Source organism: Microtus oregoni, unplaced genomic scaffold, assembly GCF_018167655.1.
Source record: "Microtus oregoni isolate MIOR12 unplaced genomic scaffold, Mior012 000004F_ref0000308, whole genome shotgun sequence".
In the NCBI taxonomy this organism is placed as follows: domain Eukaryota; kingdom Metazoa; phylum Chordata; class Mammalia; order Rodentia; family Cricetidae; genus Microtus; species Microtus oregoni.
Genome location: NW_024543063.1, coordinates 66977103 through 66994838, shown reverse-complemented (window position 1 = coordinate 66994838; position 17736 = coordinate 66977103). Strand labels below are relative to the sequence as shown.

The 17736-nt window shown below is 48.6% G+C and overlaps 1 protein-coding gene across 1 annotated transcript; it reads right to left on the bottom strand.

The window, feature by feature from the left end:
- Window positions 1–1653: 1653 nt before the first annotated feature.
- Dand5 (DAN domain BMP antagonist family member 5) lies at window positions 1654–7121 on the bottom strand. The gene is made up of 2 exons (XM_041649989.1): window positions 6813–7121; window positions 1654–2779 (listed from the first exon to the last, which is right to left on the bottom strand). The coding sequence occupies exons 1-2, from the start codon at window positions 7119–7121 to the stop codon at window positions 2534–2536; spliced, it is 555 nt and encodes a 184-aa protein (XP_041505923.1). The 3' UTR covers window positions 1654–2533.
- Window positions 7122–17736: the final 10615 nt, after the last annotated feature.

Genomic DNA, 17736 nt, shown 5'->3' with positions numbered 1-17736 from the left:
GAGGCAGGAGGCTCTCTATGAGTTTGAGACCAGCCTGGTCTACAGAGTGAGTTTCAGAACAGCCCAGGTCTGTTACACAGAGAAACCCTGTCTTGGGGGAGGGGGAAGTCTCAATTCCATTGTTCAGAACTGGAATCTTGAACTGAGAATACAATTCCAAGAACAGAGAAACCAAAAACAGGCCTGTAATATTTGGAGCCCTGGGTCTTTGTCAGAACTCTCTGGATCAGAGCTGGGCTATTGCGAGCAGGAACAGACTGAAGGGGCAGGAGAGAATCAAGGGTGGATGTCCACAGCCTCTGCCAGCTGCGGCTCTCTCTCTCTCTCTCACAGACAGATTCACACCCCCAGCACACACAGTCTATAACTGTAAGAGCTACAGCATACATGCCCTCTGGTACACACCCACAGACACACACACTCCAAGCACCAACACCCTAAAACACCATCATCCAAAACCAAATTAAGTTTCCACTCCCCTTCAGGCATACCCACTTACCTAGGCACCCACACAGTGTCGCAGCCGTTCCCCTCCCCCCACCTTACCAAACCCTCAGACACACAACCACCACTCAAAAACAAACCCTGCCATCCCCAGTCCTGTGCCCCGACACACTAGGGGAGAATAGCTAAGGAGGATGGGCGTGTGTATACTCATATTGTGTGAGCGCACACACATACACAGTGCAGAGAAGCTTCATGTCTTGGCAGCTACACAACTCCTGGGAACCAGACCCCAGGGACGGGGCTCACCGTGCACCCCCTTACCCACCCCAGCCCTCCCCTGCCTGGCCGGCTGGCGGGCTTTAATACAGATGCCAAACTCATAATTGTAACTGAGGGTGACAGGGTCACCTTGAGCCCCAGATGCTCGCATGATGACAGATGGCGTTGGCAAACCTGATTAGCGGCCCCCGGTGCCAGAGCCTGTGGCACCTGCCTCCCCACCCCTCCCCCCGCTCCCCCAGCACTCATTACCCACCCATTACTGGGCCTGGGGGGCAGCAGCGGGGGCCGACTGGCACTGCCTGGGAGGGCGCAGTGACTCTAGCCCCCCCTGGCACCAAGGTTCCCAGCTGGCTCTCCAGGCTGGCAGGAGGTGGGCACAGCTGAGGTGGAGGGATGCAGGCATCTTGTGCCCGCCAGAGAAGGGGTGCCAGGGCTGAGCTGCCAGCTCAGACGCTGCATGAGGTTTGCCACCAAGCTCTAGGGACAGGCAGGAGGGTGCCCCCCACTCCCAGGGCTCTCCATGACACTCCGTCTAGGATGCTCTTGGGAGCTGGCAGTCAGGCAGGTTCCCATCCCTCTGTTCGGGCCTGTGAGGTCAGGGGTCACAGCTCCCGATCCATGTTGTCCCATCTGTTTCCTTGTGGGGGGCCCTCCTGTTCCCCTCACCTGGAGCCTTCCTTCCTGAGGCAGGAAGAAGGGCGAGGGGGGGCGCTTGACCAGTTCCCTCCACCCTGCACTGGGGGTGGGGGCATTTGGAGGCAATGCTGCCACATGTCTCTGAGTCTCTGCCAAACGGGCCCATCTGCCAGAGCCCTGGTTCCAGCCGCCCAGAGCTAGGCCGCCTGGCTGCCGCACACCCTGCCCCCTAGCTGAGGAGGGAGCCCCCTACTCAGGAAACCCTAGTCAGAGAGACGCACGCACAGCTGGACTTGGCCAACCTTTATGATTCCCGTGGAATGCCAGGCTGGGCGTGGGGCTGCTACGAGGACTCGGGTGGGGCAATAAGGGAAACCCCAGCCACTGTCACTGAGAGAGGCAGCTGCGCACACTCGGGGTCGCCTCTGGTTGGGGCCAGGTTTTCCAAGCAGCTGCTTCCCGCTTGCTGCCATGGTTTTTTGTTGTTGCTGCTGCTGCTGCTGTTTTTCTGGTGTCCCTAGAACGGGGTCATCTTTGCTGAGTGTCCGGGTTTGGGTGGTGCTGTCATCCTAGCAGGAGTGTCTGGCCCGGACAGAGAGACGCAGTGCCACCTCGTGGTCAACAGCGGCACCCCAGGCTGGGGGAGGGGCTTAGCGGAAAGCTGTGCTGCGCGTGCGCAGGCCTGTGTCTCACCCCCCCCCCCCCCAAAAAAGTAACAATGCCTCAATGGCATCGGTTTCCTCATCTGCAAAATGACCTATGGGGAAATCCTCCCCTGCGGGACTGCTGAGGAGTGATTCTTGAGGATGACGTGAGTTAGTACTTATGGAAGGAATATTTCCTCCGTCACAGGAATTTTCACCTTTTCCCTCCACATATCCCCAGCTAAGAATGGAACCCAGGGCTTCGTGCCGTGCATTGTAGGCAAGGCTTTTCCCCGCTGAGTTACACCCCAGCCCCACATGCTATGACTATTAGTAGTCTAAACCCATGACTGGGGGGGACCATGTCTCGTGTTCCAGGAGCAAGATGAGAACCTTGTGGATCTGTCCGTCTGTCCTAACCCTGCTCTCTTGACCTGATGTACATCATTCAGGTCACGTCTTTCCACTGCATCTCTGCGTCTTTCCGAGGTTCTTGTCCTGTGCAGTCTTCCACGATGCTCTGCTCACAGCTTCGGCCGGCACTGGCACCTCTGCACCACGGCGACCGACATCCTCACTCGCCGAGGGGAGGCTGCTTGGCCAACTCTACACCACAGCCCCACCGACGTCCAGCGCTTCTGAGCCGGCATACAGCTGTTGCAGAGGACCACCGGGGTGGGATCCGAGCTTGGGATGTAGAAGGAGGAACAGTGGCCGAAACAGAGATGATTAAGGACCCTGCCAGTTGTGCAGCCAGGCCTGGAGAGCACCTGCAAGCAGACACGGGACAGTCAGCCCTGCGCAGTCCAAGGCCAGAGGGATGAGAATAATTGCTATCCACTTCTACCCCAAAATAAAGGTGTGGCTGCTGATGGCAGGTGACTTGGATTTCAATTCTGAATTCTCCTTTTGGCTGTGTGGCCTGCAGCAAGTTATTCAACCTTTCCAAGACTCTTTCCTGGATGAAATCCTTCAAATCCAGGACTGGGAAGAGACAGTAAAATGATGTGGTCCCAGCATGAAGACCCGAGTTCAGATCCCCAGCACCCACATAAAATGGGACTCATGCCTGTAATGTCAGCCCTGGGAACTGAAGACAGCCCTGGCGGGGCTTAGGGACCAGCCCAGCAAAGCTGAATTGGCAAGCACACTGGTGTACACACTAACACTAGGCAAATCATACACATTAAAATATTCTCTAATCAAGTGGGTGCACCCGGTGGTTAAGAGCACCAACTACTCTTCTAAGAAGACCCGAGTTTAATTCCCAGCACCCACACGGCAACTCACAACTTCTCCAAAGATGTAACACCCTCTTCTGGGCACAAGCATGCATGTAGCACACAGATATGTGTGTGGGCAAAACACTCATTTAAAAAAAAATGTAAAAGGAACAGCACAGTTCAGAGCACTGACATCAACCTCTGTCCTGATACACGTGTGCGCCTTCACACACACTCACACACAAAATCACCCAGATTAAACTGGAGACCTGGGCCTGGTGATGTAGACATTGTACATCACAGCCTTTTCTGGGGCCAAGACTGGGGATCTCAAGAGCGAGGCTCATTTGGGAAACTTATTGAGACCCTGTGTGAAAATAATAGACAAACAGAACTGGGGGTGGAGCTCGGGAGTGGAGCACTTACCTAACATGCACAAGGCTTGGGTTCCATTCCCAGCACCAGAGAGAAATGAAAGTCAAGGGAAGACAGCTAGAGAGGACTCGTCAGCCAGGAGCTCTGGGTGCTCTGTTCCCACATGGTGGGTGGCTCACCACCACTCCAGTCCGAGGGGCCTGACACCATCATCAAGCTTTACACACTGGTGTGCACACTGGTGTACACACTAACACTAGGCAAATAATACACATTAAAATATTCTCTAATCAAGTGGGGTATGGTGATCCTGTAATCCAAGCACTTGGAAGGCTAAAGGAGGATGACCAACCCTGACCGCACAGCGAGTTCTACGCCAGCCTGGGCTATAGTGTGAAGCCCTATCTTTTTCATTGTTTAAAATTAAATTTATTTTGTCAGGAGTGGGGGTGGTACGGTTTATATGCCATGGTGCCCTTGTAGAAGTCAAAGCCAGATCATGGACCAGCTCTTTCTTTCCACTGGGTGGGTCCCAGGAGTCAGATTCTGATAGGCTTTGCTGACAAGTGCTTTTACCCGCTGAACCATTTCTCCCCCTCTGAAACATTATCTAAACACACACACACACACACACACACACACACACACACGCAGGGGTCAGCAAGATAACTCAGTAGGCAAAGGCACTTACCGCCAAATCTGATGACCTGAATTCAATTCCTTTGACCCACACAATGAAGGGAATCAATTCTCACAAGCTGTCCTCTGCCCTGCACACTGGGTCATGGAACACCCATGCAAACACACATACACATGTACTCACAAAATAAGTGTAATTATATTTTTTGAGACAGGATCTTGCTATGTAACCCTAGCTAGCTAGGAACTTGTTGTGTAGACCAGGCCTGAAAATCCCAGAGAACCACCTGCTTCTGCTTCCCATGGGCTGGGATTAAAGGTGAGCGTCACCATGCTCAGCATAATACAGAAAAAAATTAAAATTTTAAAAAGGAGGGAGTTGGAGAGATGGCTCAGAGGTTAAGAACACTGAGGTCCTGAGTTCAATTCCCAGCAACCACATGGTGGCTCACAGCCATCTATAATGAGATCTGGTGCTCTCTTCTGGCGTGCAGGCATACATGGAAGGAACGTTGTATACATAATAAATAAATAAATCTTTAAAAAAATTTAAAGGAAAAGAAGGAACTACTTGAAACCCTTTTACTTTGTTTTGTGTTTTGTTTTGTTTTTTCAAGACAGGGTTTGGAACATGTCCTGGAACTTGCTCTGTAGACCAGGCTGGGCTAGATATTTGAAACCTTTAAAACAAGTTTTTTTTTCGTTGGCATTTGTTATTGAGATAGGTCTCATGCAGCCCAGGCTGGCCTCAAACTCACTATTTAGTAGAGGCTGACCGTGAACTCCTTACCCAAATGCTCTATCATACACGCCCAGCTCCCTGGGTTCCACTCCCAGCACTGGAATTAAAAAGAGACAATCTCTGACACCCATGCTGGCCCCTGCGAAACCCAGAATTGATGTTCTGTCTTCCCTGTGATGCTGAGGCCAATGATAATACGTCCGTTTCCAAATGCGGAAACTGAGGCTTGGAGCTGCCTGAGACCACATAGCTGCAGGGAAGGCTGCAACTTAAGTGTCTTATGCCATGTGGAGCAAATGGAGCTCTGGGCTCAGCAGTGAGCTAGACTCGAAGCTGAGTTCTGTTCTGTTGGGCGCAGTCATCAGCTGGTAGGCATCAGACGCAGGATGTGGAGTGGGCATGGTGACCCCCAGGACTCTGAAGCAGGGGAGCAGAAGTTCCAGGCCAGCCTGGACTATTTAGTGGGAACTATCTTGAAAGGCAAAGAAAGAAAGAAAGAAAGAAAGAAAGAAAGGAGGAAAAAGAAATAGAAAAACAGATCACTCTGGATCTCCTGAATTCCAAGGTTTGATAAGCAAATACCAAGCCAGGGCATTTGGGGAAGTGGTTCCCTATTGAGCACGGCCAGAGAACCCTGAAGGAACCTGGGATTGTTACCTCTGTTAAAGGGGAGTGAGGAAAGGGCAGAGGAGGCAAGCCACAGACACCAACAAAGAAGCAAGAGTTGAACTCAGCGCAGAATAAGAATTTCCAAAGCTCTTCTGGACCAGCTGAGTGCAGACATGAGATCTTTTCTTGTTCAGCTGCTCCACAGCCCAGAGAGGCATGAGCCTCATGCCTTCACCCAGCAGACACAGAGTGCCCGCTATGTGCCTGGCCCTTATAGCTCTCGGGGACAGAAATATTGGAAAGAACAAAATCAGATAACCTCTGCTGCCCGGAATGCGGATGTAGCTCAATAGGTAGAGTACCTACCTAGCATCTTGGAGGTCCTGGGTTCTACCTCCAATACCACACAAACTGGCTGTGGTGCACACCTGCACTCCTGGCCCCGGCATTCAGGAGGCAGAGGGAGGAAGACGGAAGCTTAAAACCAGCCTCAGGCTACATAAGACTCTGGCTAAAACAACAACAACAATAGCAACACCTCTGCTCCAAGATGGTGACTCACACCTATGAACCCAGGAGAAGGGCCTCTCCCTCTCTCTCTCTCTCTCTCTCTCTCTCTCTCTCTCTCCTCTCTCCTCTCTCCTCTCTCCTGTCAGAAGGGAAGGAGGAGAGTGGGAGTAGCCAAAATCAGGGAGATCAAAGACTATAGAACCTTGTGGACTCTGAGAACCTGGGCTTTTGTTCAGAGAAAGGCAAGAGCCATGCGGGTTTGGAGGGGACAGGGGACATGCATTTGTCAACAGCCTCTTCCTGGCTGCTAAGTGTGGACAGATTCAGCAGCTGGAGATGTGGCTCAGTCGGCACAGCTTGCCTCAAATGAAGCCCTGGGTCCCGTAAGTAGAGGTGTGCACATGCCTGTATGTCAGCACGCATGAGGTGAAGTCAGGAGTGGGATCTTCAGATCGCTTAGCTACGGGGAGGTCAGCCTGGGCTACTGGAGCCCATGTCTCAAAAAAAAAAATGCAGAGGAGGAAAAGAAAATAGACTTGGAAGAGATGAAAATGAAGGAACCTGAAGTTCATTGGCATTTAAATGGAAGATTCAGCACTTGAGACTTGATTGCAAATCTGCCGGAGGCCACATAATCTGTCCTCTGTACAATGCAGAGAGTGCCCACCACTGCCACCACCACAGGCACCATCACCACCAACTCACCTGAATAAAGGCCACAGCCTTACAAGTCTCCTGGAGCACTTCCTGGGGGGCCAGGGGCAAAGACACACCAGAGGGCACTCTGTGTCCTCCCTGCAGCCCGCCTGTCCCTTGCCGTTTGTCTTGCAGGCCCAGGAAGGCCTTCCAGCTACCCAGGGCAGAGGCTGGTACCAGAGGGTCCAGAGTCCAGCTATGATTGGCAGCAGCCCAGGCCTGAGCAGGAGTGGATGGGGCCCCAGGCCTCCCTGAGCCTCTGGGTAGCCACGCCCCACTGAGAAGACCCAGCAGCATCGTTAACTGGCTACGAAGCATCTTTTAGCTGTGCAGTCTTGCGCCTGTCGTGGAGTGGGCTCAGGGTCGTGGGCAATGGACCCTGCTGTCTAGAGTGTGAGCCTGGGCCCTCAGAGAGCTGCTTTTCACCACTGTTCCCTCCTGGGCAGCCCAGAGGTGGTTCTGGGAGCTCCCAGCAGGGAAGGAAGGCAAGTTGACCTGGCCAATCCCACAGCTCCTCCCAGCCTGCTGGGAGTCCCAGTGGGGGCTGAGCCTGCTCCATGGGGACCATGAGAATCAAGGAAGGTAGGTCTAGGGGACAGAGGCTTAGGAGTCCTGAGAACCCCATTTATCCACTAGTGACATCACACCCTTCAGCAGGACTTTCCCGTTTCCTGCTCTGCCCTGACGTTTCTTGGCTGTGCACCCTCAGGCGAGGCCGACCACCACTCTGGCCTTCAGCTTCCTCTTCTGTAATATGGTGCGGCAACAGTCTACCTCAGAGGTTGTACTGAGGACTCCGACAGACCTGAAAACTGGTGTTGGTGCACAGTAGTCCCGTGTGCCCATTATGCTCTTTTCTTCCCGCTCTGACCCCTGTGAATGGCAAGCAGGGAGCCCTGCAACACTCCCCTGTGCCCATAACGAACTAACCTGAGTACCACTACTGTCTCGTTGGGTGGGAGAGTTGGAACAGGACTGCCTTCTGCCCAGACTGGCCACAATCTCCTGCTTCCTCCACCTCATTCTCCTGAGTGCAGAGATTACCTGTGTGGGTCACAACCCTCAGGTCTGTCATCCCAGCACGTACGAGACTGAGGCAGGGGCATCAAGAGTCTAAAGGCAGCCTGGGCTAAAGAGTGATCTTGTTTCAAAAGAAAAAAAAAATGAATCGAATGAGCTTTAGAGGGGTCAAGGTAGGGGTTTTGATCCCAGGGTGGTCAGGAAAGACCCCTGGAGAAGGTGACACTTTTGCAGAGACCTGAGATGCTGATACAGGTGATGGGAACAGAGCGGTGGGAAGTACACAAGGGATGTGAGATTGCACCCCAGGCTTTGGGGCCCTCGAAGCGCCTGGGGGGTCCAGCCCTAGCACCTCGGAGGTATGTATCTCACACCCAGGTGAGGAGGGGCAAGGCCAGGCGGCAAGAGCGTGAGAAGCCGCGGCCCGGGTCTTTCCCGCGGCGCGCTCGCCATCTGGCGACCGCTCCCGGGACTGCGTGGCCGCCGTGCCCGGACACCAGCCTCCAGGTGGCTCAGCCTTCCCACCCAGCCATCCTTTCTGCTGTCCTCCAGCCAAGGCCTCGCGGCGGCCTTGACCCTTTCTCCGCCTCCGCACTTAGCCTCGTGCGACAGCGAGTCTGGTTTTCAGCGGAGTCCACTTCTGACTCCCACCCCACTTCTCCATGATAATGAAGGCTGGATGAGGGCACTCACCTCAACCTCCCACTTTCTCGCTCGCTTCTCGAGGCCACCTCCTGGAGCAGCCTAAAGACCTTTCCAAGTCCCAGCAAATCCTGCCCTGGAGACCCCATCATCCTCTCACCCTCGCCTACTCATCCTTCTCCCTTCTCATTCCAGCCAGAGTTTCACAGCTGTTTCCAAACTTCGCAGAGTCCCACAATACACTGCGGCTATGCAACCGGTTTTCTGTACCCACAGGTGTGAATGCAAGGAGTCGACCAACCCCAGTCTGAGGACTATAGCACCAGGCTACAGCTGTGCTATCTAAACCACGCCACTGTTTACACACAATACTGGGCACACCAAGCCTTGTAGGTTATCTAGAGGTGACTTACCATAGGCTCTCTGCGAATGCTGTGACATTTTATTTCAATTTAATTTTGCTTTTTAGTTTTTTTTAGACGGGTTTCATTATGTAGTCCTGGCTGGCCTCGAACTCACAGAGATCCACCTGTCTCTGCCTTCTGAGTGCTGGGATTAAAGATGTGCATCACCGCCCGGTGGATTCTTGCTTTTAAGAACAAATAATAGAGCAGGGCGGTGGTGGCGCACGCCTTTAATCCCAGCACTCTGGAGGCAGAAACAGGTGGATCTCTGTGAGTTCGAGGCCAGCATGGTCTACAGAGTAAATTCCAGAACAGGTTCCAAATATACACAGAGAAACCCTGTCTCGAACCCTCCTCCCCAAAAAAGAACAAATGATAGTACTCTCAGCCAGGGAGATGTCTCAGTGGGCAGGTGTGCTTGCCATGCAAGCCTAGCAACCTGAGTTCCATCCCTGGAAAGAGTGCACTGACCCCGCAAAGTGGTCCTCTTACAGATTCGTGTGGTGTGCACACCCACACACACATACAGACACATACCTGATGAATTTTTCAACTTGCAAAAGTTTATTTTAATATGTATGACTATTTTGCCTTCGTTTATGTTTGTGTGCCATGTACCTGCCCGGTGCCCTAAGAGGCAGAGTCATGACATCCCCTGGAACCAGAGTTATAGATCACCTTCCACCGTGTGGACTCTGGGGGTCAAACTCAAGTTGTCAGGCTCTGCGGAGCCACACTGCTCACCCCTTGATTTTCACGTCAACTATTACGAGCATTCAGCTAAGCGAAGATAAAAGTGCAAACACACCCCTGACACACCGCCACCGTAGGTAGGGAATGTCCCCAAGGTGGTTCAGGAAGTCAAGACATGCCACTAAGCCTGATGACCTGAGGTCAGTGCCCAACATACACATGGTGAGAAGAGAAAACAGAGTCCCCCAAGTTCTCTTCTGACTGCCCATGCCCACTGGGGGTTGTGGACACACACAGGAAATAAATGGAATAGTTTAAAATATAATAGTGGTGTAGCCCATAATCCCAGCATTCGGGAGGCAGAGGCAAGTGAATCTCTGTGAGTCTGAGGCGAGCTTGGTCTACAGGGTGAGTTCTAGGACAGCCAAGGCTACACAGAGAAATCCTGTCTAAAACAAAAAGACAGTAATTTTCATAGGTATACATATTTTCCCATTTAACTGATTTATTCATTTTGAGATGGTCTCACTTTGTAGCCTTGGCTGGCATGGAACTTGATATGTAGGACCAGGTTTGCCTCAAGCCTCTGCCTCCCTCAGTGCTGAGATTACAGGTGAGCACCACCCCAGTGGCCCAAAAGCAAACTTTTTTTTTTCTAATTTGGAAATGTGGACAAGGCAAAATTACTCTTCTCCAACAGGGTTCCATTCAAAAGAAGCAAACAGAGACAGGACATGCACTTTTTAAATTTTATTTTATTATTTTATTTATTTATCTACTTTTATTTTTTTTATTCTAGCTCAGGTGGTGACTGCCTCTTTTCCACACTGGCTGGGTCAAAGGTCAAACTATTATAGTTCAAAATGGGCACAGCTCTTCCCAGAAGGTGTGCACTCATGTTTTAAAGCCTGGTCTACAGAGTAGTTCCAGGATAGGCTCCAAAACCACAGAGAAGCCCTGTCTCAAAAAAACAAAACAAAAGGACGCTAAGCCAATATGAGCACGTTTACAGACGTGACACAGTCAACAAAACAAAGTGGCTGTAGCCCTAAATACATCCACTGCTCCAGCACAAGCCTCCCACAGCAAGACTGAGGTTACAGCAATTGTTGAAGATTTATTTTTATTGTTTGCACATGCATGCAGGCACCCTCGAAGGCCAGGAGGCCAGGAAAGGCCACTGGACCCCTGGAGCTGGAGTTGTACACGATCATGAAACTGTCTACATGAGTGTTGAGACTGAACTCTGGAAACACACCGCACGTCCCTAACCGATTAGCTGCCTCTGTAGCCCGTCTGTTTATTTCTGTCTTGTGTGTCTCCCTCACCAAATCACTGAAAGAATTACTATTCAAGAAATCAATGAGATGAGTTTCATCTATTCTAAGTTTATCTCCTGCTATACTACTATGGAAAGGAGGGTTCACGGGAGCTTTATTCTTTAATTTAAAAATCATGTATTTGCTAGGCGTGGTTGCAGTCACCTTTAACTCTGGCATTCAGGAGGCAGAGGCTGGTGGATCTTTTTGAGTCTGGAGCTACATAGTAAGATTCTGTCAAAAAGCCAAGTAAGGAAGAAAGAAAAAGAGAATAAAAAGAAAATCTAGTATTTTTTCCTAAATATTGTGGTATAGGTCTGTAATCACAGCACTCTGGTGGCTGAGGCAGGGAGATTTCAAGTATGAGGCTAGCATGGGCTATAGTTCTCAAGACTGTGTACACACACACACACACACTGGGGAGGTGGCTCCGTCAGTAAAGTGTTCCAATCACAAGTCTGGAGTTGAATGCCAGTCAGTTTAGACAATTTGGGAGCTCTAGGTTCAGTGAGAGACCTGACCTCAAAAATAAAATGGAGGAAGTCAGGTGTGGTGGTGCACTCAGGAGGCAGAGGCACAGGCAGGCTGCCTGGTCTACATACCAAGTTCCAGGACAGCCAGAGCTACATAGGGAGACCCTGTCTCAAAATAAATACGTAAATAAAATAATAATAATAATAATAATAATACAGAGGTGACTAGAGAGATGACTCAAAAGTTAAGAGCATTTGCTGGTCTTGCAGAGAACCAGCTCCCAGCACCCACATGGTAGCTCCAAATCATCCTTAACCGCAGTGCAAGAGACTCCTATGCCCTCTTCTGACCTTGCAGGCACCAGGCACACACACAATGTACATACATACACACAGGCAAAGCACTCATACACAGAAAATAAGCAAGTCTAAAAAATAATGTAAGCCAGGTGGCGGTGGTGCACACCTTTAATGCCAGCACTCGGGAGGCAGAGGCAAGCGGATCTCTGTGAGTTTGAGGCCAGCCTGATCTACAAGAGCTAGTTCCAGGACAGGCTCCAAAAGCTACAGAGAAACTGTGTCTCAAAAAACCAAAAAAAAGAAAAAAAAAAGAAAAAAAGAAATCCAAAAAATAAAAACAAAAAAACTTTGCCTCTCCATGGACCTGCACATTCATGAACACACATAACTCCATAAAAACTGCACACACACACACAAGGCTGGAGAGATGACTCAGAGGTTATGGGCACTTGCTACTCTTCCAGAGGACCTGGGTTTAATTCCTAGTATCTACATGGAGGTCACAACTCTCTATAACTCCACTTTCAGGTGTACAATGTCACCTGCAGGCACCAAGTACAATATGTTATACACACATACATGTGACAAAATACTCATACACACAAAAAAAAACATTTTTAAGGATTTATTTTGTATAGTGTTTTTTTTAAAGGTTTATTTATTTATTATGTATACCTCCATGTATGCCCGCATACCAGAAGAGGGCACCAGGTATCATTACAGATGGTTGTGAGCCACCATGTGGTTGCTGGGAATTGAACTCAGGACCTCTGGGAGAGCAGGCAATGCTCTTAACCGCTGAGCCATCTCTCCAACCCTACTTAAAAAATTCTTAAATAAAACATAAATAAAAACAAATAGAAATAGTCAGGGGTAGCCTGGCAGTGGTGTCTCAGGCCTTTAATCCCAGCCTCAATAAACAAACAAACAAATAGGTGAGAGAAAGGAAAGAAGGAAGGGAGAGAGAGAGGAAGGGAAGGAGGGAGGGAGGGAGGGGAGGAGGAGGGAAAAATCAGGCATTTCACTCAAAGGAATTAAATACTTTAATTATGCTTATCTACTTATTGTTTATTATGTGTGTATGAGCTTGTGTTGTTCTGAGGCACACAGGTGGAGGTCAGAGGTCAACATTCAGTACTCTTTCTCCTCTCATTATATTCCCCGGGGCATTTGAACTCAGGGGGCAGAAGTGGCTTAATTGACCGTCTCATCTTCCCCAAAGTATTTTAAGATTTATTCACTTTTATTTTACATATATGGGTCGTTTGTCTGCATGCATTGACTGTGCACCATGTGTGTACTGTGCCAGCAGAGGCCAGCAGAGGGCAGAGGATCCCCGAGACTGGAGTAGCAGACAGTTGTGAGCTGCCATATGGGTGCTGAGAACCACATCAGGGCCCTCTGGAAGAGCAGTCCGTGTTCTTAACTGATGAGCTATCTCTGCAGACTCAGAACTGTTTGTTTGTTTGCTTGCTTGCTTGTTTTTTGAGATGGGGTTTCTCTGGGTAGCCCTGGAACTCACTCTGTAAACCAGGCTGGCCATGAACTTAGAGATCCACTTGCCTCTGACTCTCGAGTACTGGGATCAAAGGCATGCACCACAACCACTACCTGGCTTTTTTTTTTTTATCAGAAATTTTTTAATAAAAAATGTTAAGGCACAAGGCTGTGGAGGTAGAGAGGCCTTGCCTCTGAGCTCTAGTCTTCTCAGCGTGAGTATGTGCGACCTGGGTCACACTTGCCCCTCTTGGGGATGTGACAGCAAAGCCCTCAGTCCTGCATCTACCTGGCATGTGAAAGAAACTGAAAAGATAAGGACGTATCTTTCAGTTACCGTTCCCATCCATGCTTCCCACCATGATGATAATGGATGAGCCCACTGAAACTGTAAGCAAGTCACCAATTATGTGCTTTTTTTTTAAAGTAAGACTTGTCTTGGCAAGGTTGCCCACTCTCTCCATATCTATTCAGTATAGTTCTTGGGGTCCTAGCTAGAGCAATTAGACAACAATAGGAGATCAAGGGAATACAAATCGGAAAAGAAGAAGTCAAACTCTCACTGTTTGTGGATGCTATGATAGTTAACATAAGTGACCCGAAAAATTCTACCAAGGAACTTCTACAACTCATAAACACCTTCAATAATGTAGCAGAATATAAGATTAACTTGAAAAAAAATCAGTGGCCCTCCTTTCTACAGATGATAAATGGGCTGAGAAAAAAATTCAGAGAAACATTGCCCTTCACAACAGCCACAACTGACATAAAATATCTGGGTCTCCAGTCAAAAAGGAAGGTCAGCTGGTTGCTCCTCGGCTTCTCTGATCTAGCAGGTTTTCACCCCACATCTGACTTCTGAGTCTTTGTTGGTAAATAGAACAAAAGATACTCAGTTTAAACCTATATATCATGGTTGCAGGACCTGAAGGCCCTCCAGGCCAAGGCCTGAGTGACCAGTAGGGTGTTGACTGCAGGGCTGTGTAGCCACAGATGATAATTAAGGTATCAGTAGATTCATGATCTATCTGTCTGTCTGTCTATCTATCTATCTATCTATCTATCTATCTACCTACCTACCTATCTACCTATCATCTATCTACCTACCTATCTATCTATTTATCTATCTATCTACCTATCTACCTATCATCTATCTATCAATCAATCGATCCATATATATGAGAGATTGCTCAGAGGTTGAGAACAGTTACATCTATTGCAGAGAATCTAAATTCAGTTCCCCACACCCATACAGTTCACAAACAACTGAACTCCAGTCCCAGGAGATCTGATGCTCTCTTCTGGCCTCTGCGGGTACTGCATGAACTTGGCATGCAAACACTCAGGTGAGCAAACACACATACACATAAATTTAAATAAAAAGAATCTTTAAGATTACTTAAAAAACAAACAAAAGCTCCAAAACCACAGAGAAACCCTGTCTCGAAAAACAAAAAAAAAAACAAAAAACAAAACAACAAAAAAAACAAAAAACAAACAAAAAAGGTGGGTATGATAATTCATGCTTGTAATCCCAACACTGGGGAGGCTAAGACAGGCAGATCCATGGGCTCACTAGCTAGCCAGTCTAACCTATAGTGCGTTCCTGGCCAACTAGAGACCCCATCTCCAAAACTGAGGTGGATGGTGCCTGAGGGATGACTCCCAAAGTTGACCTCTGACCTCCACATGCTCAGATATGAACATGTGTGCACACAGACAAATCCACAGCACACACACACTGCAGGTCTGACAATTTAGAAGAACATATATGCATACAGACAAATCCACAGCACACACACCATAGGTCTGACAATCTAGATCAGTGGTAGAATGCCTAACATGTCCCAACTTTCTGTCCCCTCTTCTGTCTCAACACACAAGTAAAGAAAAAGAAGAGCTGGGGTTTGGCAGCACAAATCCGAGCAGCTGGGAGGTGGAGGTAGAAAAACAAGACATTCAAGGTTAATTTCAGCTACTTAGTCAGCCTGGGCTACTTGAAACCCTATTTTTGTTGTTGTTTTGACAACACAGGTTTTAGATACAAACATAACCTTGGCTAGCTTCAAATTTAAGAGTTCTAGGGCTGGGGAGATGGCTCAGAGGTTAAGAGCATTGCCTGCTCTTCCAAAGGTCCTGAGTTCAATTCCCAGCAACCACATGGTGGCTCACAATCATCTGTAATGGGGTCTGGTGCCCTCTTCTGGCATACACACAGACAGAATATTGTATACATAATAAATAAATAAATATTTTTAAAAAAATTATGAGTTCTACCTGCCTTTGCCTCCCAAGTGCTGGGATTAAAGGTATGCACCAAAATACCTATCTTGAAACCCTGTATTTTTTTTTTCTTTTTTGGTTTTTTGAGACAGAATTTCACCGGGTAACAGCCCTATCTGTCCTGGAACTCACTCTGTACGCCAGTCTGGCCTCAAACTCAGACATCCCCCTACCTCTGCCTCCTGAGTGCTGGGGTTAAAGGCTTGCGTCACCATGCTCAGTTGATTAGCTCTTTTTGGGAGATGACAGAATCTCACATATCCCGGAGTGGTGATGTTTTGTTTGTGATCTAACAATAAAGTTTGCCTGAAGATCAGAGTGCAGAGAGCCACTAGTTAGCCATAGAGGCCAGGCGGTGGTGGCGCACACCTTTAATCCCAGCACTCGGGAGGCAGAGGCAGGTGGATCTCTTGAGTGTTCAGTGCCACCCTGGGCTCACACAAGATTGATCCAGTTTAAAAGATAATTAGAGCCAGGCAGCGGGGGTTCACGCCTTTAATTCCAGCACTTGGAAGTCACATGCCTTTAATTCCAGCACTTGGAACTCACTTTAATTCTAGCACTAGGGAGGTGGAGACAGGAAGGGATATGGCTGGGTGGAGAAAGGAATATAAAGCGGGAGGAGACAGGCACTCAGGTGCAGTCTAAGGATGTGTAGAGACAGGATCACCCCTTCAGCCTGAGGATTCAGTAAAAGTAAAAGGTCTCTCTAGTGGCTGCCTGCACTGCTTATCTGATCTCTCAGCTTTCACCCCTAATATCTGACTCCGGGTTCTTCTTATTAAGAACAATTAGAATTTGTACTACATCCCAGGCCTGCTTTAAACACTCTATGGAGCTCAGGATGACCTTGAATTCTTAGCTTCTTGTCCACTTACTGAATGCTACGATTACAGGTCCTCACCATCATGCCCAGTTTCTGTGGTGCTGGTGATTCTGAAACTCCAGTTCCAGGGATCTGAGGCCCTCTTCTGGCCTCTGAGGGCACCCATCCACATCCAAACACATACAGGCTCACATACATGTGGGGGTCTCTGCAAACACTAGGACCAACAGAGTAACAGCCTGAGTGAGGCTCAACAGGACTCAGCAGCTAGTGCTGGCTTAAATCAAGAGTTTGACACCAAACAGTTTATTTTAGGCATAATTAAGTATAGCACAATTTGGAAAAAAGTTTTCCTCTAGTGATAATTAACTCAATCCCATGTGCACAATAAAGCTCAAGGCAGAGGTTAAGAGTGCTTCCTGCTCTTCCAGAAGATCTGAGTTCAGTTCCCAGCAACACCGGGCAGATCACAACTGCCTGTAACTCCAGTTCCAGGGGACTGAACACCCTCTTCTGGCCTCAGTAGACTTCTGAGCACACATGAATACATTCACAATATTTATAGTCATAAATATTTTTTAAAACTAAATCTAGGGCTGGAGAGATGGCTCAGAGGTTAAGAGCACTGGCTGTTCTTCCAGAGGTCCTGAGTTCAATTCCCAGCAACCACATGGTGGCTCACAACCATCTGTACTGAGATCTGGCGCCCTGCTCTGGCGTGTGGGCATACATCGAGGCAGAATGTTGTATACATAATAAATAAATAAATATTTAAAAAAACAAACTAAATCTAAAAGAGTAAAAGCATTCAAAATGTTTAAAATAAAATTTTAAACAAGAATAGTATTACATGCTTCTACTCTCAGAACTTGAAAGGCAGAGGCAGGATGACCAAGAGTTTAAAACCAGCCTCACGTATATAGTAAACCTGCAGCCAACATGGGATACATGAGACTGTATCTAAAAAATCCAAAAAGCAAAGAATAAAAAACCTTAGTCCTAAAGTCAATCTTGCTAGCTGCAATGAAGCCTGTAATCCTAGCACTGGACAGATAGGAATCCAAGCCTAGGCTGAGCTATGTGAGACTTAGTAAAATGGAAGGGGAAGGGTGGGAAATACGAAGCTATGTAGCCCCGGATGACCCTGAATCTGATCCTCTTGCCTCTACCTCTCCAGTGTCGGGATTAACAGGCTTGCACCACTTTGTATCACTTAGACAGTGCAAGGATAAACAACAGGGCTTTGTGTGCTAGGCAAGCACACCTTCAACCGAGTCACGGAACTAAAATCCCATAGAGTAGGTCTTAAATGTTTAAGATATAAGGCAAAATGGACATGGGGCGGGGGGGTCTCAGGTCTTTCATTTCAGCACTGCTGAGGCAGAGGCAGGCAGAATTCTGTGGGTCTGAGGCCAGCCTAGTCCACAGTGAGTTCCAGGCCAGCCAGCACTACATCGTAATACTCAAAAAGACACA